The 27,943-nt window shown below is 38.0% G+C and overlaps 1 protein-coding gene across 1 annotated transcript in view; it reads right to left on the reverse strand.

The window, feature by feature from the left end:
• Positions 1 to 27,943, reverse strand: part of fndc1 (fibronectin type III domain containing 1) — a 45,716-nt gene that overhangs the window by 14,086 nt on the left and 3,687 nt on the right. The window contains exons 2-16 of the mRNA XM_053488439.1: positions 20,412 to 20,606; positions 20,201 to 20,287; positions 19,215 to 19,274; positions 12,618 to 12,827; positions 11,064 to 11,162; positions 9,437 to 9,557; positions 9,113 to 9,300; positions 8,508 to 8,615; positions 8,071 to 8,259; positions 5,338 to 7,197; positions 5,101 to 5,205; positions 4,880 to 4,995; positions 4,584 to 4,695; positions 4,123 to 4,491; positions 1,957 to 2,136 (exon numbers count right to left, since the gene is read on the reverse strand). Coding sequence (XP_053344414.1) covers positions 1,957 to 2,136; positions 4,123 to 4,491; positions 4,584 to 4,695; positions 4,880 to 4,995; positions 5,101 to 5,205; positions 5,338 to 7,197; positions 8,071 to 8,259; positions 8,508 to 8,615; positions 9,113 to 9,300; positions 9,437 to 9,557; positions 11,064 to 11,162; positions 12,618 to 12,827; positions 19,215 to 19,274; positions 20,201 to 20,287; positions 20,412 to 20,606 — 3,999 coding nt within the window. The remainder of the gene's footprint in view (positions 1 to 1,956; positions 2,137 to 4,122; positions 4,492 to 4,583; positions 4,696 to 4,879; positions 4,996 to 5,100; positions 5,206 to 5,337; positions 7,198 to 8,070; positions 8,260 to 8,507; positions 8,616 to 9,112; positions 9,301 to 9,436; positions 9,558 to 11,063; positions 11,163 to 12,617; positions 12,828 to 19,214; positions 19,275 to 20,200; positions 20,288 to 20,411; positions 20,607 to 27,943) is intronic.

Raw genomic sequence — 27,943 nt, forward strand, 5'->3', positions numbered from 1 at the left:
ATACAAAAACCTTAATCAGGAAAATATTGCAACAGCAAGAAGAATAATACACTTGAAAGATACACTCCACAAAGACAAAATCAACTTCCAACTTTACACACCATCCTGCTTCCAGATGACTTGCGTTTATCAAGTCTTATACCGTAGTTTATTCACAGTGGCAAAGTGTGACCCAAAAATCTGTTAAATAATTTAATTAGACAAGTGCCATTCCATAAATGCAGATATTGCATATGACAGGGGTCTAATAAGTGTTAACCCCTGAGAAAGGGCACTGCTTGGTGTGTGGAACAAGGGGTTGTCTACCCTACATACTGTAGCATACTAGCTTTCTATTTTATGCTATTTGTTATTCATTTGATAACACGCTTGATAACACGATATCATTCTGTTAGATCAGGAGTCACACAGGACATCATTGGCTGTTCTCTGCCCTCCCTAATCATTAAAGACTGTTTAATCTAAAAAATTGTAGTGCAAAAAAATCCCATACCTAACATGGACTCTAGACCCGACTCTAGACCCCAGTGAAAGTGAAGCATGCTAGAAGCTTGTTTAAAACAGAAAAAAAGATTAACAAAATAAGATTTTTTATATGTCTGCCTGTTTAGTGAGGTACAAGTTTAAATGTGACATTAGATATAACTAATGGACTGTCTATTTTTTTAGACTTTAAGGAGGGTGGGTTAGCCGTTAGCTGCTAACTGCAAACAACATTGGAGTGCTACCTTGCTATGGTATCCATCATTTAAACTTGTATAATTTAATAAATAATAAAATGCAACTTACATAAAACATTAATTAATGGCCTGTCTGTTTTTAAAGAGGTTAAGTTAGCTGTTAGCCACTAACTGCAAACAGCTAATCTAACTTCTTTTATGTAGATAAGAGTGTTAGTTTGCGGTAACGTCCTCACATTTATCCTGTTTAGTGATATTTATTTTAAACCACAGGTAATATATATCTACAGTATTTACATGGGCTGCTGAAAATTTGTTTAGCAGCCCATGCTGCTGGTGTTGTTGCAACGGTAATAAAAGCAGCGATGTGGGATCTGAGCATAGACGTCATGTACGCTTCGGCAGTAGGGCAGGTCAGGTGTGGTTTGTCAGTAGTGGAACCTGTGACATTAAACTAGAGTACAGTGCGGGCTGCAAACATGGAATCTACAATTTAAATTCAAGCTGTAATGGGCAAGTTCACTTTAACCTGACTAGTGATTATACACACCTTTACTCAGCTTCTACATACTGTACATACTGTATAAGCGCTCTCACTGCACAAGCATTTTGTGACGTATATGCTCTATGTTGTTGAATTAATTGGTTGAAAGAAACACAAGAAAAACAAGATTACATGTAAGAACTTTCCTAAAATATGTTTAAAACTTTTATATTGTAAATCAACATTCATTTACTGGCAAGTAACTGTAAATTTTATTCTTTTTTTGTACTTTGTGAAACAGATTAAAACAACCTCTGTCCATTAAAGTGATAAGTGAAAATTACTTTCATACACACTTTCCGATCTTAAAAGGGAGCAGGAAGCTTAAAAGCCGGTCTATGGAGTAGATACCTGTATGATACCTATAATGGATCATTCCCCCACCTTTTCTCTCCTTCTTTATCTGTCTCACTCAGTTTTGGCAGGAAGCCACATGCCACCGGTTTACAGATTATGGTTAATCCTTTCTCTCAGGCATTCAGAGATATTCTGTAGGCTACTTAAGTTACACACATTAAAGGAACTGAGCTATTAGACTTTGTAACATCAATAGCTTTCCTAAATAGCTCACTCCAACAGAACAAATACAGCATGGGCCAAGACTCATATTACTTGCTGAGAGCCTTACCCAGGTGAATTATGGTTAAGTCATGGTTTTGAACCTATAAATGCAGTGGAAAATACAAGCCAATTTTTGAGATGTTCACACATGCACACGCAAAATTACGTTACCTGTGAAGCGTTTCTTGCCAGCGGCATCAAACTCAGAGATTGGGTGGTTGTTGTTGAAGAAGCGTAACTCAGTAGTGGGGGAGTGAGTGGTGGTGGGGAGCTGAGTGGTGGTGGGGAGCTGAGTGGTGGTGGGCAGCTGAGTGGTGGTGGGGAACATGGTGGTCTCCATCAAAAACTCATCTGTTTAAAAACGTACATTGAGGGCATGAAGGATCAAACTATTTATAAAGGTATAATAATAATAATAATAATAATAATGTATGTAGGTTTTAAATGATATAGCTATTAGTTACTGTCTTAAACAATGTTTTAAAACTCCTCTTGACAGTCGATGTTAACTTATTAAACTGACATTACTAGTTTCAGACTGCTTTATAATAACACAGGTTGGCTATCGTGAAACCTGCAAAGGGAAAACACACCGGAACTTATCTGTAATCATGGACACAATTATTAAGGCAAAATATGCTATGCATTAATTCTAGTTGTGCATGAAACAGGTGATTATACTAATTAATTCTTGTCTATCTGGCTGAGTTGTGGATTTGGGATTCAACCCCGGAATTGTTTGAAGTTACTATAGCTGACATTCTAATTAAATGAATAAGAATAAGCATAAATGTATAATAAATGTTGTCAGTTTCTCAGGACGGTCTACCACATCCATGGCTTATTCCCCTCACCTTTTGGCTACATAGTACCAGTAAGAATTTAAAACTCTGTACCTTTATTTAATTATACTGTTGGCCGCTACTGTTAGTTTCCAGCTCCACCAGTATCAATATCAGCAATATCACACTCAAGGGTGTGCTGTTGTGCGGATGCCTATGACCGAATCACAGTTGTGCTGACATTCAGCAGCAGTTCCTCTTATGTGATATTGCTTAATTGTAAAGCTATTTTATTGCATAAACTAGCTATTTTTTAAATCTTGATTTTTCAATATTTCAAGGGTATTGAGAATGCCATTAAAATACTTTTGTCCACCAATGTATATGCCAAATAATTTTTTTTACACAGCTATTTGATGAGAAAAAGAAATGTCCCAGATCCCTATATATTGAGTATTAAGAAGTACTAAAAACAAGGAAATGACTGGCAAGCTCAGTAACAGCAAAACGTTTGCAAAAGGCTTCCATAATAGACAACTGAGGTGGATGACCGTGGTGAAGAAGAACCCTTTCACATCTAACCAGGCCAAGAACACTCTTTATGAGGTACTGTAGGTGTGTCGTTGTTAAAGTCTACAGTCTAGAGACAACTTTATGAATGTAAATAAAGAGGAACAACAAAGTGCAAACCACTGGACCAAATTGAACTTGTACCAGAATGATGGGAAGAGAAAAGCATGAATGAGAAATAACAGCTCATGATCCAAAGCATACAGTACCAAATCATCTACAAGTCATGGTGGATTTATGGCAAATATGGCATAAGCATGTATCGCTGCCAATGGTACCAGGTCACTTGTGCTTAGTGATGACCTGACTGCCGATAAAAGTAGCAGGATGAATTTTGTGTACAGGATACTTTCCTGAGTGTTTAATTTATTTAAAAAATATATATATATCATTATTAAAAAATGTATAACCCTGACCTGAAGCAGTAAAACATACAGAATACTCCTTAATCAAGTTCATGTTTGGTTTATACTTTTCCAGATTATAGTATTTAAGAGTCATGAGAGAATCATGTGCTATGTACAAACCCTCTTTAATAATAATAACATTAAATCATTTATCACATGTACAGTACTTTATGTGAATTTTATTTTATTTTTTCTTCACATATCCCAGGTTGGAAACTGGGGTCAGTTTCAGTTTCTGGCAGGGTCAGCCAGGTTACAGCGTCCCTGCAGATAGGGTTAAGGGCCTTGCTCAAGGGCTCAACAGTAGCAACTTGGAGGTGCTGGGGCTCGAACCCCCCACCTTCTAATCAGTAACCCACAGCCTCAACCATTTGAGCCACCACTGCCCTATTTGCAGCTTAATTCTGGTTACATTGCCATTACATTTAATTAAATGCCAAGAACATATAATTTTTGCAGGTGTATGCAAAAAAATCTTTTTTTTTTGTTTCATTACTAAATAGCTATTTTATATGCACATAAAAGATGTAATATATAAAATACCTGGAAAATGTGTACATATGTTTATAAAAGCTCACCACTTGGGTAGCAATCCAGTATTCCATAAATATCCATAACCGGAATACCATCCTTATCCAGCCTTGCAAATGTTCCAGGGGGACAGGTAGGGAGAGCTTCAGTTGTGGATTCAAAAGTTGTCATTTCTGTTGTTGTTGGTTCAGCAGTGGTTGTGGTGGTGGTTGTGGGTGTAGTTGTACGTCTAGTTGTAGTTGTTGTCGTTGTGGTTGTTGTCGTTGTAGTACTGGGTGTAGGACGGTCCAGGCCCACTATTGGCTTCCCTCCCACAGTCAGATACTTTTCTTTGGGGTTAACCACAGGCCGACTGTCCCTCCCATGACCAAACAAAGCCATACCTTCTTGGTTTACTAATGGGGTACCCTGCTCATCTAATAAAACATGAATGGTACGTTAACTGTATCACAATCTTTTACTTTATTTTTAGCAATCAGCCAAAAGCAAAAAGAATAGAAAAACATACCAAAGATAGTTTTTCCATCTTCTCCAAGCACCACTTTTCTGGGCCGCCCTCTCGAATCCTGCAAAACCCTTCCATCTTCATTCATTAGAACTCCTTTATCCAAATCTACAACCTAAGGGAGGGTACATTCACTGTAAATACATGAGAAAGATTAAGAAAGGCACATGACAGGAGCCTAAGCCACATCATTAAGACATTCCTTAACCAGATATTTAACCTATCTAAAGTTATTGGCAGAGCAAGCCTTGTTATATGTATAATATTATTCCTAATAATGATTATTAAAGGAAACACACCCATTTGGTTCCATCAGGCCCTGTAATATGTTTGACTCCATTTTCTTTTGTATTTTCATTTGATGGTGATACAACTTTGCCATTTGTAGCTGTTAGATTTGGTCGCCCATTCTTGCCTGCACAAGCAAATAAAATATGGCATGCTGAAACTTCACACCTTTATTCTATAATTTATACTTCTGTATATATCAAACAAGATGTGTAAGTAAAATATAATTTACCTTGCCCATAACTAGGTTTATGCAAGCTGATTGGTGTTTTTCCTCGTAAATTTTTGTCTGATCTGCTTGGATAGCGTGATCTCACCACTGGATTTCTAGCTGGAGCTGATAAGGAGGTCTTAAAATTAGTTGATGTGTCACCACCAGAAATTTGTTTAGTAGCAGGTTGCTTCAGGTATGAATGTGAAACTGATCCCTCAGTGGATCTTACATTAGTATTTTATTCAGCACCCTTACCTTGATCTGACGTTGGAGCTTTATGGTCGTTGGGCTGAGAGGCAGAAGAGGATGAAGACGTTGAAGCAGATGAAGAAGGGGAGTTTTGTTTAGCAGCAGACCCCTGCTGTGCATTTTTCACTGTCTGTAACCTACCCTGCAACTGCAACTCCTTCAGACGTTCGGCCATTAGAGGAGAACGAACCTTTCCTTTAAAACCCAAACCGAGTCTATTTAGTGCATAGGATGAGTGAGAGCTGTTCTGGGAGGTTTGTCCAGGCCGCTGAATCTCTTTAACAGGAGCAATTGTTTTGGGGGATGCAGTTGTTGGAGAATTCTTGTTGCTTTTCTCATGGGATTCTTTGCTGACCTCAGAGAGGTGATCATGTTTGTGGTCATCGCTAGAGGTTGTTTCCTCTTTGTCAGTGTGATCGTTAGAGGTTGCTGGCTCATTACTTGAAGCTGCTTGTCTGCTGTTTACTGTGGGTTTTTCAAGATTAGTATCAACCAAATGTTTTTTTGTATAGCTTGTTGAAGAGGTTTTGCTTTTATCACTGACATTCTCTCCTAAAGTTGGATTTGATGGTATTCCTCTCAGAATTGGCCTCCCTGCACCTACAGAAGAAGCAGTCCTGCTCCATGGGATCCTGCCATCTTTCCTTTGGCTACTTCCAAAAACTATCCTGGAATTTCTGTTAGACAAGGCGGAACCATTTCCTGGGCTTGCTGTAGAAGGAATATGAGATGAAGGCAAATAACTGTTAAGATCCTTGTCTTGTCTATAATTATTGCTACCAAGGTCCCGTGTATTGTCTTCTTTGATTGAATGGGGACGAGTAGTGGTATACTGATAGGGTGGGTCTTCATTGTTCTTGATCTTTTTCTTCTGATCATTTGTATTGTCATGTTTTATATCTACAGTCCTTGTTGAGTGAGTATCCTTGTCATCAGTACTGGTTCCTGCTGAAGATTGTGATGAAGCAGATGAGGTTAAACCTGTTTTTTGTCGTCCTGCTTGATATCTGTTGCCCTTAGGTTGAGGTAGTCTTCTGCCATTTACATAGACAGGTCCAGGGCCTGAGTTACTGGCATGACTTGTTGGGGTGTTAATTCTACTTATTCCAGCGGATGACAATGGCAAAGACATAGATGAAGACTCTCTCTCTTTTTCCATCTTTATTTCCTGAGGTGATGGGGTAGATGATTTTTCTACTGTAAGACTGACTTTATCTTCATTAGAGGAGCTGGTGTGGACTTTCTTCTCATGGCCTTGGCTGCTAGGTAAACTAGAAGATGCTTCTTTTTGATTCCTTAGCCGTGACCCTGAGGTACCATAAGGTGGTCGTCTTAAACGGCCAGCACCGACAACAGGTGATGTGCGAGGTGTCAGTGACTGAGACTGGTGTTGGGCATCTTTAAACACTGGAGGGGAGGAATGAGTCTTGGGTAATGAACTTTTAAGAATAGAGCTTGATTCTTTAGCTCCAGTTGAAGCCTTTTGTTGTTCTTCCTGTCCAGTTTTTGATGGAACATTGTTGGTACTTTCAGGTTGCATATCCTCAACAGCTTCATTTGCTGTTTCTTTAGCTTCTTTTGGAATGTCTGTTGGTGTCTCTTCTTCATTTTCTTCTCTATCACTGCTAATGGCTGTCCTAGAGTTAGAACCTGAATTCCTGACCGAGCCCCTTATAGATGAAAAAATGCTGTGATAGGACCTTGTTTGAGACAGGGGGCGAGATTTCTTGTTTGTGGGTGGAGAGGTAGTGGTAGACATATGAGAGTCTTCTGTGTCTTCCGCATCCTCATCTTCTAAGTCATCATTTATAGATGTTCTGGAGGGACTCTTGGACAAAATAGAATGCCGTGAGGCAGTAGTGCTGGCTGGCAACAAAGAAAAAAAAAGATTTTTGTCATATTCAGACATATGTTAAACCTTTTTAATGTTGTTTAGGTTAATACTGAAATTGAGTACATCAGTATTCAGATGTTATACATAGCTACAGACTTAAAAATCATATTTTGGTCTTGTAAATAGAAAGAAAATCCTACAAGTTACTTAACCTGATCTGTACTCCAAATACTGCTTTGTGAGCATATCCTTTAAACCCATGGGTATTTTTTTTCTTTATAGAGCACTTGAAATTATTTAAAACATGACCACTATTTTATTAGATCTAGGCATTTGGCAGACACCCTTATCCAGAGCAACTTACATTTTTATCTTATTATACATTTGAACAGTTGTGGGTGATCTGTGCAATTTGGTGGTTGTAGGGTTTGAGCCAGGAACCTTCTGAACTGTATTTCAATGCCTTAACCACTGAGCTACCCCTGACCCCTGAATTCTTTTATTAATTTGAGAACAATAAATTAAATGCACAGAAAAAAAGCAGCATACTCTGCATGAACACTGTACAGTTTCATATAGCTAAATATAGTAGGCCGCACTATGCATACATCTTTAGTTTTTTAATACCATAAGTTTAATTTAAGTTTGATGCTGCTGGGCGCATGTAATAGTAGACTTTTTTAATTTTGTAAAATTAAAATCCTGAAAAAAAAAAAAATATATATATATATATATATTATATATATATATATATATATATATATATATATATATATATGTGGTTAGTATGCAGTTAGATGTCAAAATGTAAATTCATTGCTTTTGGTTTGGTCCTAGATGAAGATAATGGTGTTAAAATTATATTTGTTAAAAATCAGAAATGAACTACAGTATTTGGAAATTACTTTGTGGCATTGCAACACTCAAGGTTTTAGACTGTGGTCCTTGTCCTTTCCTGTTGGCTGCTCGGATTTTGAAGATATAGCGATCACCAGGTGTCAGTCCATCTATGGTGGCTGAGGTCGTAGTACCACGATATGTTACTGACTTTGCTCCAAAGGGTTTCAGGGCTGGAGCATAAGACAGAATGTATTCTGGAAGAAAAAGCACAGGGCAATACATCTGGTCATTTATTTTTGGATAGAATTCAATCCCCTTGGAGTAATAGAAAACAGCATTTTGACTAATGCAATATGTAAAACCAGAAAATGTGATTTTTATTTGTAACTTGGCAAAATACTAGTGTATGTTTTCACAGCCAATTCCTTTGGAGAGCTGGGAATATTTCTTACAGACTAAACCAGACAGAAACTGTAATATTTTAAACAGGAGCAAGTCTCACCTCTGATTTTACCATTGGGCTCATCAGGTGGGTCCCATGTTGCAGTGACTGCTGTGCCTTTCCCTTTAAGTGCCGTTACCTCAAAGTTCTCAGGAGGACCGGAGGGAGCTGCAGAGTTAGTGTCATGAAAAATGTCAAAATGTTAGATAAATACAGTATATACATTACCAAAGAAAAGATGCAATACAGAGATTGTTCTATACAATTTCATTGCTCCCCAGCTACACTTTTACATTTGGAAAGAGCTTTTGGTTTTCCAGGAAAATAATAATGATGTCACCATTGGTTTTCCAAAGCAGGCAGGCAGTGACTCCTAAATGATCCATTACACAGAGACTGTCATTGCATGCTACATGATTTATACAAGGATTTGTTAATTGCATTTATGCATTTGTTGGCATGAATATGTGTTTGCATGAGTGTGTGTGTGTGCCTGTGCGTCTTGCATATAAATTACCTTACAAAAACAAAAATCAACCATATAACAAACATCTGGAGTGTAACTGCAAAACAATTGTATATACTGTATATGTTTACTACTACAAGAACAACACAAATAATCGGCGCTCACTCATCTACCCAGGAACATCCTGGGCTTTCCATACCTGATTCAGGAGTCCTTTGGAATACAGATACACTCCATTTTCCATGTTGGTCTCCCTGGGTGATTCGAACAGAGAATTCATACATTCCATCAGCAGAGAGCTTCTCAATCACAAGCCGTTTCTGTGCAGTGTCCTTATATTCCCAGCGAGCAGATTCTCCCTTTTCTCTATATCTGACAGTGTACTGCCTACAAGTAAAAGATGTTTATTTACACATTAAAACTCCACCTTGAATGATTCTTCTCTTTCTCCCTAAAGACTATCTATTATAACATGTAGCTACGTGTTAATATATGACACAAACTATGCATAAATCATTTTTACCTGGTACCTTCAGGGACACTTTTCTGTTTCTGGACCAGTGGATCCACCCATGTGATTACAACAGACTGGGGAGACAGAATCCTCACTGTGGTGTCTTCCACCTCCTCTACTTCTTCATGCTCTGATAAACATGGTTAAAGATTGAAGACTTGTTTTTCCAAAAGACAAAGACTGTTTACACGTATTATATCATTGTATACATGTCTCATATCACTGTTTACATGTTTCATACAAGTGTCATTATAGCGTCTTTGAACCTGATCGTGACTGCACAATGTTTCAGAGCCCTTATGCAATGTGCTGTTTTGAGATATGCAACATTCATGGTTTGGAATTCCAACTAACAAAAATCTAAATTACAGACATGTATAGCTTTACAACTTCATATTTACACCAATCAACCAAATATTAATTATAAACCAGTAAAGTGGCAACAGGATCGTGGGCACCCAAGGCCCATTTATACCTGCAGAGACCGAAGGCTAGGCTCAATCTCACAGAAGATGCAGCACAATCTGGGTACAAAAGTACACTGGTCACGTATCAGAACATCTAGCCTGTCATGCACAGTGCTTAGGAGGCAAAGAGTTCAAAGTTGTTGACCCAGCCCCCAATCTTCCCACATTCCAACCAAAAGAGCATCCATGGGATGCGCCGGACAAACAAGCCTTATCCATGGCGTCCCCACCCCTCAAGCCACAGGAGCCGAAGGATTGGCTGCCAGCATCCCGTGCCAGAAAGCATAGTCCACACCCAGAGGTCATGTGGAGTCATGCCTTGGATGTTAGAGTTGCCCTGAAAGCACAAGGGGAGTCTAAAACCTAGGTGTTTTTAATGTTGGTGTTTTTATGTTATGTTTAAGTTACGGCTGTTCTGTGTATTTTAAATTCTAAAATACTGCACATAATGCATTTTTTTTACATTCTCTAAATATAACCTTATTCTGCGAGATTAACTGGTATTTTAAAAGTTTCTATAAGGTGGCTATTTCTTATTAAGCCATCTTTAAAGATCATAAAATAACAAATAAATAATAATAAAAATGTAGCAAATGTAGTTTTTAACATTTATCAATAATAAATACATTTAGACTTAGACTGTATAACACATGTTTCAGTGCAACTACTATGTGACCTGATGTTCAGTCCCAGATTACACTGAAAAGTTCTGTATAATAAGTCAATTGCTTGGAGCTAGCTATTATCCAATAAGGGCAATTCTTGCCAATGCCTGTTATTATGTCTGATGTTATCCAAAGTATTAGCTTTTGCAACAAATGCAACAAGTACAGTAGTCCTGGACTGTACCTGTTTTTAAATTACTTTTATCTAGCATATGTAAAACTGCCTCGTCCTGCTTATTGTATGATTTACAGTACAATGTAAATGTCTTTTCTTTTATAATTTCTTCTCTATGAAAGTGTAAGTGGGACATGGATGTTGATTGGTTAGGGCTCCCTATGTTGCAGGCACTATATGTTTATCCTGGATGATGCTTGGCTGGCAGATAAAATGCCATCAATCCTTATCTTTTACCTTTTCATTTTTTCCACAAGTATAACACAATATGAGAAAAAACAAAACTTTCTAATCCGGGGCTCATATGATGCCACAATAACAAACTCTACCTGGAGGAGGGATTTCGGTTTTGACAGTCTTGATCGCTGGTATTTTCCTCTGTTGGGGTTTTTGTGCCTGAAGTGATACCACATGGATGGACTCAGATGCTATGAATAGAAGGGAATATCAGATACAGCCATGTATCATTATACAGTGGAACCTCGGATTACGAGCTTAATTTGTTCCGGAAGTGGGCTCGTATTCCAAAACACTCTTAAACCAAATTTAATTTTCCCATAGGAAATAATGCAAACTTAAATTATTCGTTCTACAGCCCCAAAAAATAAATACATAAATATAATTAATACAAAATATAAAGTAAAAATAAAACAAATTAACCTGTACTTTACCTTAAAAAAATGTAAAATTAAACCCCGACAGATAAGGGTTTTCGTTTGTGCATGCAGAGTGTATGTGTGTAAAATGTGCGCGCGCACACACACACACACACACACACACACATTAACGGATAGACCGTTTTTACAACCATTTAAAAATTAGCAAGGAACATTCCTAGTCACACTCACGTGAGCGCATACTAACAGGATCACTGCTGTAAGTAAAACAACAACACCAAAAAACAAATTAAACAGCTCCTCACCTTTGAAAACAATCGCGACAGAGAGGAGTTTGTGTGTTTATTTGGCAACCTGAGAGGAGGGGGGATGAAGGGGGCTCGCTCGCGTTTACAGCCCCCTTCTCTCAGGTTGCCAAACAAACACACAAACTCCCTGTCTTACACAGACACAAACACGCGCACGCAAAAACACTGCAGGCACTAAGACCCAGCAGGGGAGACAATGGGTCTCGGCTTTACAGCTCCCCTTCTCTCAGGTTGCCAAATAAACACACAAACTCTTCTCTGTCGCGACTGTTTTCAAAGGTGAGAAGCTGTTTAATTTTTGTTGTTGTTGTTGTTGTTGTTTTACTTTACAGTAGTAATCCCGTTAGTATGCACTCACGCGAGTGTGACTAGCGATTTTCCTTGCTAATTTTTAAACGGTTTTAAAAACGGTCTCTCCGTTAATGTGTGTGTGTGTGTGTGTGTGTGCGCGCGCGCACGCACATCTCACACACACACACACACACAGCGCGTGTGTATTCACCCAGCAGGAGAGACGATTACCTACAATTCTGCTGCAAGAGAGAGAAAAACCGTTGGCTCACTTGTGATGACGTAACGCTCGTTGTTAAAACAAGAAGCGCATGCGTGAAACATGATACTCGGTGCTCGTTAACTAAGACAATGCTCGTTTTTCAAGTAAAAAATTATTAAAAATTGTTGCTCGTCTTGCAAAACACTCGTAAACCACGTTACTCGTAATCCGAGGTTCCACTGTATATGCCATGCTATTCACAAAACGAATATGCATATTAACACTATGCTAATTAACTCTCAAGGGATCCATGCTTATAGAATCTCATTCTACTATAATAAGGTAACTAGCCAACAGTATAATCAAAGTTATCTTTAAATAAAAAACATAAACATTTTTAAGGAATATCAAAAATTTATGTAATTATGAAATCAAGTGTGAAGTCAAGAGGCCTCCTGATCTTACCTAGTTTAGGTTTGTTACCATTGCGCTGGTCAGCCTGGGGCTGACTTAGGTCCATCCTATGCTTGTTCTGAGAGCGGATGGGCAGATATCCTCCTCTGCGTGGAGCCTCTGGGCCTGAGGAGGACTGTGGGGCTCTCTGCCGTAACAACTTTGGTTTCTGAACTGTAGGACTTGGGCTTACGTTAGAGGAGATTTCAGGTGACCTCCTACCTAACAAGAGACCAGACAATATTGACAACATTGAGTTCTTTGTTTTGCTTCACTTAAGCTGTAATAAACTATTAAACTATTAAAGAAATGAATTTGAGCCACCATTAATAATCTATTTAAATAGTTTGAGAAGGTTATATGTAAGATATATCTGAAACACAAAACTCACTCACTCACTCATTGTCTACATCGTCTATATACAGTACAGGTTTGCGGGGGGGCCAGGAGCCTATCCCAGGAGATGTAGGCCATGAGGCGGGGTAACACTTTATGGGCTGGTATCCCTCGCAGGGCACACACACACACACACTTTTTCACACACTATGGGCAGTTTGGGAATGCCAGCTAGTCTAATCTTTGGAGTGTGGGAGAAAACCGGAGCACCAGGAGGAAACCCACCAAGCCCAAGGAAGAACATGGTGCAAGGTGACAGTGCTAACCACTAAGCCACCATGCCGCTAAAAACAAAACTCACATAAATTTTTATGGTGGCCCTAATCCTTTTCAAGATCTTCTGACTGAAAAAAACAAAAACAAAAAACAACTGTTTGTCATGGACAAAGGTAAAGTTTTACATTTGACGTTTACAAAGAGTCATAAACATCACCAATGATGACAATAATGTTAAAGTAATTTCAGTGGAGTGTTCATCATACCAGTCCTTGTTAAATAGTTTATAGAAATTATAACCTTACAGAATGAGAATAAGTATATAAATCTTGCAGCTGTGAAAGTATGCTGATATAGAAAATTAATTATCAGCTTATGTATAAAAAAAAAGCCTGGTACAAAAGCTTTTACAGTATATACTGTACATGTGTGTATATTTATTAATCAACCATAACATTATGACCATCCATCCATCTATATTCCCATTTTTACGATTATGGTAAGACATCCGGAACATTATGACCACTTAGAGGTGAAGTGACTATTTACTTTAGTTACAATGTCACCTGAAAGTGAGTGGGATATATTAAGCAGCAAGTGAACATCTTGTCCCTGAAAGTCATATGTTGAAAGCATTAAAAATGGGACAAGATCTGATCGACTTTGACAAGGACCAAATTGCAATGGCTAAACAATTGGGCCTAGGCTGCAGTGGTCAGGACCTACTAAAAGTAGTCCAAAGAAAACAGTAAACAGTGTCATGGCCAGCCAAGACTTACTGATGCACATACTGTACAGTACAGTAGGCTAGAGGAAGGTTAGATTGTGTAGTCCGATCCAATAGGAGAGCTACTGTAGTCAAACTGCTGAAAAGTAAAAGCTTTAGATAGAAAGGTGTCAGAGCATTCAGTATGCCCATGCTGACCCATGTCCACCACCAAAAGTGCCTACAACAGGCAGAGTGCCTTCTTCCAGAACAATGGAAGTAGGTGGCCTTTGTCTGATGAATGACATTTTGTCTAACATCATGTGGATGGGGACCAGGATACACTATGGGAAGTAGGCATTCCAGCAGAGATAGTGTCATACTTGGCATGGACTAAACCTGGTAATGTTCTGCTGGGAAACCGTGGTTACTTGTTACTTGTACACCCCCTCTTTAGAAAGAGCATTCCTAATGACTAGAACAAAAATGGTTTGAGGATAACAACAATCCAATTGAGCTGGAATCTATTGGATGTGCTGGAAAAACAAGTCTAATCCATAGAGATTGCACCTTGCAACTTACAGGACTTAAAGTTCTACTAACACACCTTAACTTGGCATGGACTAAACTTGATGCCTTCAGTCAATATTAGGTAGGTGGTCATAATGCTATGGCTGACTGGTGGTAAATTAAAGTTTGTTGCATGAACCTACAGGACAAGGCAATGATTTGGGATAAGGGCCATTTACATGATGTTATTTGTTAACTTTAAGATCTTCATGACTTTCTGTATCTGATCATGTGTTTGTTTGTTTGTCTGTTTTTTTTTTTATGTGGCATCAATTTCCCTGTGTAAGTCAAGCTGTGGCTTCAAAAATGTTAATTAGTTCTTCTAGCAAACAAATGTCATCTTGAATCTCACATAAAACGTTTGCAAAATGCAAAGAGAATTTAGTAACCCATGTTTATCCAAGCTTATAGCCATTCAGGACCACACAGTCCTCTGCTCTCTCACTTCCTTTTTGTTGTTTTTTTAGTGTTATTCCCCATTTGACCAAACTTGGCCAGCAGACAGCCAGGCAGTTTTTCCTCTCTTTCTGTCAAAGCATTGATTTCTCCCCCATTTTTCGGTGTCCTACTTTTTTGTTCGCGTTTCTTAATGTTGCTCTGCAGTCTTATTTCATAGACATTGTAATGAAAAACATGTCAGCCTTTCCTCTGTCTCTTTCAGTAATCAGTCACAGATGATAGACTGCAGTCTGATTTTGTCATTGGACACAATGTCAATGTGTTTTGAGGGCTGATTGCAGAAGATCAGAATTTCATATCTTAATCAAGGTTTTCTAAAGCGACACCAGGCTGAACGCTAAAGAGAGACATATTGAGTTGGATCTGGTCCTTGAATACCATTACTCTGCATCATTTAGTGGTTTCTATGCTAAACTTCACCACTGTGTGATAGCTCGGCACTTGTTTCAGTTCCACCACATTTATTTATGCTTTGTTTTTTTTTTTTTGTTTTTTTGCTTTTTTCCCATTTCTATTGCTATTACATTCCTATTATACAGTATCTAGTTAAAACTCATGAAGACTTTGTTTCTCTGGAACTTTAGCTAGACAAGAAATGCATCAGAGATGTTGTACATCAAAAGCAAAGATCAAAAATGTATAAGAAAGGGTTGACTGCAACTAGGGTGAACGAGTTGAAGATGGAGGAGCAGGTCTGCAAGAAGAACAAGAAGGAAGAGAAAGAGAGAGGGAGAGAGAGAAAATGCCAGCTGTAGTAATTCTGTTCATGCTACCTTTGGCTTTATCCTGGATCATTTTTCCACTCTGTCTCACTTTCTAAAAGGCAGTACTTCAACCTGTTTACACTGGCACTACTGCTGAAGGTATAGTAGTATCACCAGAGTAATTAATATCATACTATACTAATAAAAGACACTGGCCAGTTGTTGAAACGGAAAAGGAATATGCTTTTACCATTCTGTACATGTTTTTAAATGATCCATGGCCAGGTATTTCAGTAGGAAAATTCCTCCAGCTTATTATTATTTTTTTTTTAGACTATTACCCCTAGGCTGTATTTCGTGCAGTGGGTAGCTAGTGCTTCACACATTTAGGGTTCATGGTTCAATTCTAGGCTCAGCTGTTTGCCTGGAGTATTGCATGTTTTCCCTGTCCACATGGATCTCTTACAGGTCCTTTGGCTTCCTTCCACTCCCCCCCCCAAAAAAAAAACAAACAAACAAAAAAAAACAACAACAACCTGGTAGTGGGTTGAATGGCTACATTAATAATATTTCTTTAGCAAGTTAGCATAGGTCTCAGAGCTCCCTAAAATGTGTGTTAATGCTACACCATTAAATAATGCATTTTTTAAAAACTTCATAATTTGTAAATTAATTATTGCTGAGCCACATCCCACCAGAGAACAGCAGAGCTGACTAGAGCTAGCAACAAGCCAGGGGTGGACAGCTTCTTACATGAGGTCACATTAGGGAGGAAATTTAAACCCCGGCTAATACAAAAGCAGGGATCTCTTTTTCTTACATTTTGATTTTGCGCGCACACACACACACACACATGCATACACACTGGAGACCCGTATAAATGTCTAAAAATTACTACAAGGTGAACTTTGCATAATATCCCTAGGGGTCAGTAAATGCGTAAATGTGTGTGCATGTGACCCTGTTATGGACTGGTGTCCCATCCAGGTTTCATTCCTAGTGGTTCTGGGCTAGCCTCCAGATCCACTGCAACCCTGTCCAGGATAAATTGATTAAAGTAGAAAAATGATATTATCTCTATTCTTATCCTTTTAATGTACGGATTTAGGCACTGCACACAAACATCAAATTAGAGATAAAGGCAGTCTATAACTCATTCTTCCATTAGTTATCTGTTTCTCTGTTTCTTACGTTCCCCCTTTTACATCACCTTCTCTTTCTTTTACATGTCTTGCTTTCTGGCAGGTGCTAGATGAACTGGCCAGCTCTAGAGGCCAAAGCAGCTGCCATAGTCCAGCTATGTGTGCACTCAGCTGTTTTATAAGGCCTGGCTCCCAATGTGTGTTCACACCTGGTTATGCTGGAAGGGCTTGTTAAGGTTCCCTACATCATATTTGAACACTTAAGCATCATGTAACTTGGTGCATGAATCAAAAGAGCTAAAGTACTATAAGCAACGTGAGGTTATTCGAGCTTCATTTTTAATAGCCAAAAAGAATTTTACATTTTCTGCACAGCTTTATATTAAATATTGAGCAAAGAAATAAATGAACCCAGTGCACTCAGACAGACATTAACATATATCTCTTATTAGCTCCCAGCCAAACAGGGATTAGAGTGCAATGTTATGGCAACAGCATGGCATTTCCAAGGTGAATCTAAAACAGCACTGAGTCAGCATTAAAGGAATGCTAAGCCAATGCCAGTTTCACAGACGTCAATCATATGCAAAAAAAAAAAAGGAGTCTAAAACTTAGTCTGTTTTAATGTTACCTCTTTATCTTTTCTCTAAGTCTAGATTTATCTTTTAGGTATAAATAAGTGTAATCTGACATAGTGGGCTTCTGCTGCGGTAACTGAATCCACTGAGATGGGCTTAATATCCCTAAAAGGGGGGTAATAATATAGCAAGTGCAAGTCGTTGCGTATTTATCGATGTCTCTATATAATTATAAAGGCATTTGGAGACTTAAAGCGGTAACTCTATCTGACAGAGCACCCACAGTGCTATACTATAGCTTTGCATTTTGTTTCTATTTTTTCCTCATTTACTCCTGGGAGTGAAGGAAACTGTTGTCATTTGGTTTATATAGACAAATTCCTTCACTTCACTTTTAAAGAGGAAAGATACTTAAGGGTTGGCTTCAGGCAAGCTTGGTGGATTTAAAAAAAATAAGAAAAAAATTGATTATTTTTTATTTTTTTATTTTATTGTATGATTGAGACACTATCATTAATAGTGTAACATAAGCTATGTGCTATGTTCAGCCTTCTGGTGTCACATACTGTATATATCACTGAACAGTCAAATTCTTTCCTCACATATCCCAGCTTGAGTGCTGGGTCAAAGTGCAGGGTCAGCCATGATATAGCATCCCAGAGCAGAAAAGATTAAGGGCCTTGCTTAAGGGCCCACACTGGTGGCCTGGTGGAGCTGATCTGATCTGTAACCCAGAGACATAACACCCTAAGCTACAAATGCCCCTGTAGTTACTTATAATGTCAAAGAACGTAAGTAAATCAAGGTTGCACAGGAAACTCTAATGTGAAAAAAAAAAAAATATTAACAGCATACAGTATGGACGTTTTTAACCATTTTTAACTTTTATTACATTTTGGATTAAATGAGAGATAATAATAAATAATAATTGATTCATTAGGAATCACCACATTTACATTTACCAATAAGCAGTAACTGTATAGGGTTTTATACATAAAGGGCAATGACAGGCTAAGGGGTGAGTTTAACTAACTGTCTTATACACAAAGCATTCAATAACCAAAATATAATAATAATTACTTGAAACGGTCAAAATGCAGCTACAGTATATACAGTACAAACAGAACACGTTTAAGCTCCTGGACCCACCAATACTTGCATTACCTTTGGGAACATATGTGTGTAGTGATCAGGTGTCTGAATACTTCTGGCCATATACAGTAAGTAAGACTATGAGCTACTGTAACTTTATTCGCAGAAATTTTGCAAAATCATAGCGTCATATGGTATTTTTTAAGTTTGTTCCGTTCACTCCTAAAGAAGAATACAGTTCTAAGGTCCTTTCTGGAGTTCCATTTCTTTTATGTTTATGTTTCTTGTTTTCTGTGTTTTAATATCTATTAATATTTTCATAATTAAAATGATTTGTACTAAAAGCATGAATCTGAAATTAGGTGGTTGTATTTTTTGGAAGTCATGTATATTAGGACCATCTGTCCTCAAGCCAAACATACCTGTCTCTGTCTGGAGGGAAATAAATTCCAAAAGGATTCCAGAAAAAATGTCTTGCCCCACCCCAAGCGGTTCACCAGATCCAAACTCCTTAGCAGTGTAAATTTTTAAATGCTGGGAAAAGACTCTAAATTCTTTCATCTGAAACCTCTATCTTTTCCCCCGAGTAAGTTGAAGTGTGATGCCTTCATGCTTCCAGAGCACCACAGATGATGGGGGATATTACTGTAGCTAGATGAACTTACTCTGCTAAATAATATTAGGTGGTGCTGTTGTTCTTTGTAGGAACTGACATTATTGATTAGATTGTATAAGGTCCTACGTACCTGGTGAGGAGCTGTTCCCACCTTCAACAGCAAAGCCGTCCAGTTTTACCCATTCCCCACCTGTAGTGAAAAACATGGTAGCTTATGACATGGTAGCTTATTTAGTATCAGAGTACTACTAAACTGACTAGGAAGTAGGATGATTTACTGCATAACACTTCATTAAAACTGTTTACTTAATCTTAGACCATTAAAATAAAAAAACCTTCGACAGACAAATTTATGGCCTAACGTGCGTACTTATTTAGTGTGGGGCTGGTGTAATATGAGTGTTCTGGAAATGCAACTCTGCGCACACGGACGTTGTTTGTCAGAGGCAGAATAGGAAATCATTTCAAGATTTATGTGGCATGCATTGGATGGGTGACAAGCTGCCACAACACAAGGCCTTGATTTCGGCTTTGGGTCTAACAACACAAAGCTCGGCTGTTGGCTTTTTATGGTAGAGTACGATTCCAGATTTTCGGCAAGCCCAATAATGGAGGAGAACTGAATAATTAGAAAAGCAGACTGGATTGATTAAGTTCTGTACCGTGCTCAAGTGTGTGTCATTTTATTAGTCATCCAGTCTGGTTTTAAAAGTCAGGATTAAGAATAAGCAGTCAGACCATGAAGTTATAGATGTTTTCTTGGTATAAAAGATCAAAAATGACTTTTAGCCACATTAGAACTTTGCTGAAGTGTTGATTGACGATGTAATATTGAAATAGTTTTTCTGTTAAGTCACTTGGATGTGTAAAGCTTTTATAAAATGTATTTTCTATGCAATGGTAAAACATAAAAGGCATATGTACTTTTATGGGTTTCTGAATGCAGTCAATTAAACATGCTCAAAAAATATATGGCTCTTTGAGATAAAACAGACTCACAATAGCAATAATAGGAATCAACGGAAAGCTCTGTCATACCTACACATGCACACACACGCATACACACACATATACACGTGCGCGCAAGCACACACACACTCACACACACACACGTACCTCCTGGAGTTTCTGCTCTGTAGACTGGTTTACTCATTCCCTCCTCATTTTCAGAACTCATCTTGAGAAAGTGCAGGACTCCAGGTTCTAACACACACACACACACACCATGCAAATTAGACAAAACGGTGCATGCTGTCATCATGCATTTTATGCTTTTAAATAATTTACATCTTTGTACAGACAGCAATTTAATACCTGTCCACCTTACCTACATCCTCTAGTACCTCGGAGCGGCGGTCCTTGTCCACCTTGATGAAGCGTAAAGACCTCATGGACTTTCCGTAGCCAATACTGTATCGATCAACTGGCCGACCGTCCAACTCATTAGGTGGTTCCCAGGTCACCTTTAAGCCCTTATTCACTGACGTTAGCTTCACATTGCGTGGATGAAGTGGTTTAAAGGCTAAGGAAGAGAAAGATGGCATGACTGACAAATTATACATGCTGTCAATACAAAGGTTATCATATTCTGAATAAAGATTTTTTCAAGCCTCAAAGTGTTGCCAAAGGATTCCACACGGAATGTGGAATGCTCTGATTAAATTCCACACGGATTTAATATGGAATTTGCTATACTGTAGCTTTTCTTCTTTTTTATTCACACAACTAAATTCCCATGTGGATTTCATTAACAATACTGAGCTCATTCAACATTTTTAGAATGTTTTGAGCATCAACAACAGCAAAAACAAAAAAATACAGAAAAAAACAACTTTTTGGAAATTTTGAAATCATACAATTTGAATCATGCAACATTTATTTATATTGTATTTACAGAATAAACAAAGTCTATAATCTGAAGATCAAGAGAAACTTATTTGACAACAGCTTAAATTCTGAATTAATCACTTGTCACATATACCTTACAGCACAGTAAAAAAAAAAATATAGCCCATATATATATATATATATATATATATATATATATATATATATACACTACCGTTCAAAAGTTTTAGAACACTTGCAAATTTGTTTGTTTTGGTTTAGTGATTTACTTTCTACATTCTACAACAATACTGGGGATTTCAAAACTATAAAATAACACATATGGGATTAGGTAATTACGTAACAACAAGAAAAACAAGAGTTAGTTGTTATTTTAAGACACAGAGGTCGGCCTTTCTGTAATAGTTCTTGCAAGAACAGTATTGTCAAGTGCATTTGCAAAATCCATCAAGCGCCATAATGAAACTGGCTCTCATAAAGACCATCCCAGGAGGGCGAGACCAAAACCTACCTCTGCCTCAAACGAGAAGTTCATTTAGAGTTATTAGTCTGAAAAATGACCAATTAACAGCACCTCAGATAAGAGGTTATGTAGTCTTTACAGAGCAGAAGTAGCAGACACATCTCAATATCACCTGTTCAAAGGGGATTAATTAATTATTATTTTTTTGGTGCCTTCAGCATTCCTTTACAATGTAGAAAGAAATAAAAAATCAAGAACCATCATGGAGTTAGGAAGCGCTCTAAAACTTTTGAACAGTAGTGTGTATATATATATATATCCCAGGTAGGAAGCTGGGGTCAGGACACAGGGTCAGACCCTGGCTACAGCGCCCCCTGGAGCAGACAGGGTTATGAGCCTTGCTTAAGAACTCAACACTGTTAACATAGTGTTGCTGAGGCTCAAATCCCCGACCTTCGGATCCAAAAACCAGTAACCGTTTGAGCCACCCTAAGGCACCTCCTAGGCGCATGGTGTTGTAAAAAGCAAGAAACAGTTTAAAATCAACTAAAATTTTTGTAAATCCTACAATTATGGGGCTGGTGTTGTGTGAAAAATACTAAAAAGCTCTTTATTTGTTATAACATGGTTATGTTACAGTGTAGGGTTTAATGCTTATCAATAGAAGTTGGGCGATTAATCTGTACGATTTTTGCCATGTTTTTAGTAATCAGGCCTTGCTTATGCCTGAGCAAAATAAAATCGATTAACAGGCAGGTACATCTAAGTCAACGAGTGGAAACATGATTAGTAAAAGTTGTTTTTCTTCTTTAATTTTCCTTATTCCCTAAAGAACATACATCTCTAGGTAAAAGTGAAAGTACTATCTCAATAGCATTATTTTTATTTTTATTTTAAAGCTGTTCAGTTTGTTTGTGAATATAAAACCTTATGATGGTAATTGGACTTGCATGTCTATGGGATGTGGCATATTATGCTACATAGTGGTAAACACAAGCTAAAATGTGCCAAGCTCACATGATAGTGAATGTTAAATGGACTTGTTAGCTTATACTTTTCAGTTGCAGCTATATCATTTATGTGGTTTATAACCATACTTATGTTGATAAAAAGGGATACAGCTGTTAACAGTTTAATTTTTTTTTACTGTATGGTTTACTGGGTAGTTATTAAAGGAATCTCCTTACTACCCCAACTACATCACTCGCTAGCATGAGCATAGCATCAGATTGTAATGTGCACAGAATAATGGAGTTCTAGAAAAAATACCTGAAAAAATTAAATACTAAAACTACTTTTATTATTTTATCAGATGAAGGGAAAAAAGAAAAACAGCCAAATATATCAGGCAAAAAATTAATAAAAAAATAAAAATCAGTGGTGTATATCAGCCACGAGCTACCCTCATTTATAAAGCTCAGCATCGGCTTTGTCATCAGCCATAGAAAAACCCATATTGGTCGACCTTTATTCGTCAGTCATTCTGATCTGGAGAGAGTAGCTATCATTCATGCCACAGATAATCCCGTTTTTGGTAATAGTCTAGGCTTTCTGTGAAAGTACTCACATGAACAGTATGATCTCTGCATACAGTATTTTATCTCTATGATTGGGTTCTCTGGTTTTCACACAGTGCAACTGCATTAAATACAAAACTAAGACATTGCTGATATCGCATAATCCCAAATTTGTCATCGACGCTTTTTTTCACCATGTTGAATTGTGCCTCAATGTACTATTATACCACTACAGGCAATTTAGCACAGCAGATTAATGGCAGGAAAATACATCTTCCATCTACTCTTGCCAGTTCTGAAGAAGCACCAAGAGACAGAGCTAAAAAGGCGAGAGCACGTTGCATCGCCTCGACTGTTTAGACTGCCAAAAATAATACATGTCCCTTCAGACCACTTGCTCAAGGTACAGGAAATAGTGGCTGATTTACTGATTTTATATGTCCTTAACACTAAGTATCAGTTTCTACTCTTTACTAGAAGATACAGAGGTCCATGGTGCAAACATTTTAAGAACACATTTATATCGGCTTCACTATTTTAATATTCTGAAATATTGAAACTGTATGATACGTTATGTCACCACTATGTTGCTATAACTCATTATTCTCTATTCTTCTATAACAAGATTTTTACTTGATGATATCCTTGGACCATGGCCTTCAGTATTATCATGTGCACACAGTATAAAAATTTAGATAAGAGCATCTTCCAAATATATGCACAATCCTATGTTGGTGTACAGTATCATTTTTGGCAGCCTGGTGGATTAGTGGTTAGCACTTACACCTCCAGGGTCCAGGTTCAATTTCTGCCTTGGGATCTGTGTGCATGGAGTTTGCATGTTCTCACTGTGCTCGGTGGGTTTCTTCCCACAGTCCAAGGACATGCAAATGAGGATAAATGGTGTTTCCAAATTGCCCAAAGTGTTTAAAAAAAGTGCTTAGTGTGTGAATGTTGACTGGAGGTCCTACCACGGTTGTAAAAATGGGAGTGAATTCAATAATCATTATTGGTCTTCATGGTCCCTAAATGGACTACAAAGGTTCCTGGATGGATGGAGTATCATTTTAAATTAAATCAGTTTTTGATCAGTTGATCAGACGATATCAAGACAAGATGGATAAGAGACCAACATGAGATCAAGATCTGGATGCATTATATCAAGAACTACTTAGTCTTAGTGCACCACTAGTCACTTATTCTATAGTACATATTACATAATGAGTTGAGGTTTGGTGCGGTGCACCTCTGGCATTGCTAAACCACATCGATCTGAGGCACACGTGAGCGAAGATGTTGCAAGCACACGGTGTTTCTGTCATGTTCTGCTGTGGTTTTGGACTCTGTTTATTGGAAAATATTTTTCAAACGACTCGTTTCTGAATGTCTGTGTTTTATTGTTAGGAAAAAAAATGTATTACAGAACCTGACAGTTTTATAGCTGTTAAATCAATGATGAAATTTGGAGTGTAATTGAAGTAAGGATTTCTTGCCAAGGAATAGTTAACAAGCACAAAAGACTAAACTAATGCAGATACCTCATGATATCACCTTTATAAAAATTTTAGTTTTTTCCTGTGTTGCACCTTTGCTGATGAATTGAAGGGTGGCCCTATACATCAACACCTTTACAAAGACAACAGAGTTCCCTACATTAATTCATTCATTTTCTATCTGTATAGTGTCATGGGAAGCCTTAAGCCTAGCCCTGGAGACTTTGGGCATAAGGCAGGGTACAACCTGGATAGGGTGCAAATCCATTGCAGGGCACAAATACAACCCCAACCCCCGCAAACACATACACATACTAGGCGCGGGCACTATGAGCAATTTGGGAATGCCAATTAGCCTATTTTGAACCTCTTTTGACTGTGAGAGAAAACCAGTGTACGCAGAGGAAACCCGCCTAGCACAGGAAAAGCATGCATACTCCACACACACAGACCAAAGGTGTGAATCGAACCCATGACCCTGTAGGTATAAGGCCACAGTGCTAAAGACACTGTGCCACCATATACTGTATATACACTCGTTATCTACATTATTAGAAACAGCTGCACATTCATGTAGTTATTTAATTAGCCAGTTACATAGCAGCATAACTGTTCACAGAAATGGGTCAAGAGGTCAAGAGCTTCACATCAAACAAAAAAAAATTGTGATCTCTGTAAGTTTGATCATATTAGGACCAGATGGGCTGGTGTGAGTGATTCATAAACTGTTGGTTTCCTGATTATTTTTGATTATCTTGAGAGCTTCCAAGAAGGGTGTAAAAGAAAAAAAAAACAAAAACAAAACTGAGTGAGCAACAGATCTGTGATTGGAAACTGTCGGCTGATAAGAAAGTTAAAGAAAAATGCCAAGATTAGTTCAAGCTGCTTGGAAAGATATAGTACTACACACTCATAGAACCCTGCTTTTTAACCATGGTGAGCAAAAAAAGCATCTTAGAATGCACATTTTAAACACTGAGGTGGAAGGGCTCCGACCGCAGAAGATCTTGTCAGCAATCTGAGGATATTACGGACAGTTAAAGATCAGAAAACATATCACCTGTTCTTCATCTGTCTAGGTTCAGTGGGTCTGTGCCCATGATAAGCTTATATTCTTGTTTGTGAGTGAAATATAATAGCGTCCCCTGCTGTTGTTGCCTCTCCATCGTAAGATTTGATGTGTTGGGCATTCCAAGATCCCTTTCGCCTCATCACTGTCGTAAAGTGTGCTTATTAAAGTACTGTACACTTCGCTCTTTACCTGTATCGGCACAAAATTTTGAACTGTACTGCTGCCACATGATTGGCTGATTAAATACGTGCATGGATGTGTAGTTGTACAGGTGAGTGTACAACACAAATATGGATTTTTCTTAATCATAATATATTCATGGAAATACAAATCAAGAGCAACTATAGCTATTGATTTGTACTGTAGCTATCTGAGTTAAAACACAAGGCAGGCATTTTGTAAACAATGATGCACCTTTCAATTCTGGCAGTACAATAACACCATTTTGTAGTGTTTCCTAAAACACGCTCCTTTTAAGTCTTTAAACCTACATGTTACATTTGAGTATGGTTGGATTAGCCCGAGCTCTTTAAAACTGAACAGGAGAACTTTGACCTCATATAAAAACTTTATAGAGAGTAACTGATACATCAGAATTCCAGTACTAATAAAATATAATTGAGAGCAAATGAACTGAACCAAATTCCAAGCCAAATTTCTGAAAGGGTATAATGACTTGATTAATTTACATTTTTTAACAATAAAATTAGACAGGCTGAGGTTTTTTTTAAGCATCACATTATTAATTATTGGTTTGTGCTCATGTATGGACCATTAGCCTCCTTATAGCATCTTTATATGAATGGGGAACGTAAATAGTGCATATGATGGCTATGCAAAAGGTATGTGATACAAAAATGGACCAGGCTGCTGGGCAAGTTCATTCCAGTTTATACCTCCACACCCTCATACCTTCTTCTCATGCTCGTCCACCTTGATGACGTAGTCAAGAGTGCGAATGAAGGGGGGGGTTGTTTTGTTTCCTATTCCGTCAGAAAAGGTCACAGACCGGTCATAAGTGATATTATAAGTACCATAAAAGTAAAATGAAAAGTTACGTAGTCAAATACATTTAGCATTTTATTAGGTCAGAGTGTCAGGGAACACTGCTGTGTATGAGTGACTATGCTCGTGTCTGCCATCATAGTGTCAGTCATATCCGCAATATTTTATAAGGACTCATGGAAAGAGCTGCAGGGCAAGCACCTGCCGTTTAAACGCCAGGGTGTCAATAAAGTATGTGAAATTTATGCATTACAACTGTCCTGAACCCCACACAGAGGCTTTTCTCAACAAGTTCAGAAAAAGTATTATTATTGTTCCAACCATTTCCATGAATAACATACATTTTAAATAAAGACATACTTATATACAATAAGATAATAAGAAGTATAATGAATTTTATAAAGTGCATTTGTGCTTGTAAGATTACAGGATGTGGTGGCCCTTGTAAGCTGGATCAGATGTTTTAAATCAGGAAATCACAAAACCATGAGGTAACAGGTGTAATTTCTCCTGGCATTCAAACGTATACAGCGCGTTCAGAAAGTAATCAGACCTTTTCCCATTTTCCCGTTACGTGGCCGTCTTGCTTCTGCCCTAACCTAATCCAAAAATATCCTCTTTAATTTAAAAGCATAAACAGGTTTAATGAGTTATGCCATTGATTAAAAACAAAAAAAAGAGAAAATAATATTTACATAAGTGATACATCATAGCCCTAACTCGATACTTTGTTCTAGGGCACTGGCAGTAATTACAGCCTTGAGTTTAGCCAAGTATGATGTTTTAAGCTCATGTTTCTCAAGTTTTATCAGTTTAAATGAGGAGTGTCATTGTATCACTATTTTCAGATCCCTTGAGATAAGTTCAATTCTGTCTAAGTACCAGCTCTGGCTCGGCCACATGGAGACATTTCCAGACTTGTCTCGAAGCCGTGGAATTGTCTTGGATATGTGTGTCATTGTAGTGCTGAAAGATTATCAGCTCTCTTGAACAGTTTGTCTCGAAGAATGTCTCTGTTCTTTGAAGAGATATATCTTTTCCTTAATCCTGACAAGACTCAGAGTCTCTGCTGCTGAAACATACAGTAAATCCCCATTACGCTGCTTCCTTACTCCAGGGATGGATTTGGCCAGGTGATTTTTAACAAGGTGTAATACTTAACATTCCAGCCAAATGCGATCAATCTTGGTTTAATCAGAGCAGAGAATTTTGTATCTGACGTCCCTGAGTCCTTTAGTGTAGGTGCCCTCAGAGTGAACCTTCTTGAGCCTTTTACGAGAAAAGGCCTAAGTGGTGGAGATCTGCAGTTCTGTTCTTTCCTTAAAGGTGTTTAATCAAAATGACCTCTGGGTTTGGGTCACTGACCTCACTGAAGCCTCCCTTTACTTATTTGCTTAGTTTGGCTGGATGTCCATCATCTCTAAAGACTCTGTGTGTTTTTGGTACAATTTGGTGCCTTCC

This window comes from Clarias gariepinus, chromosome 27 (assembly GCF_024256425.1).
Source record: "Clarias gariepinus isolate MV-2021 ecotype Netherlands chromosome 27, CGAR_prim_01v2, whole genome shotgun sequence".
In the NCBI taxonomy this organism is placed as follows: Eukaryota; Metazoa; Chordata; class Actinopteri; order Siluriformes; family Clariidae; genus Clarias; species Clarias gariepinus.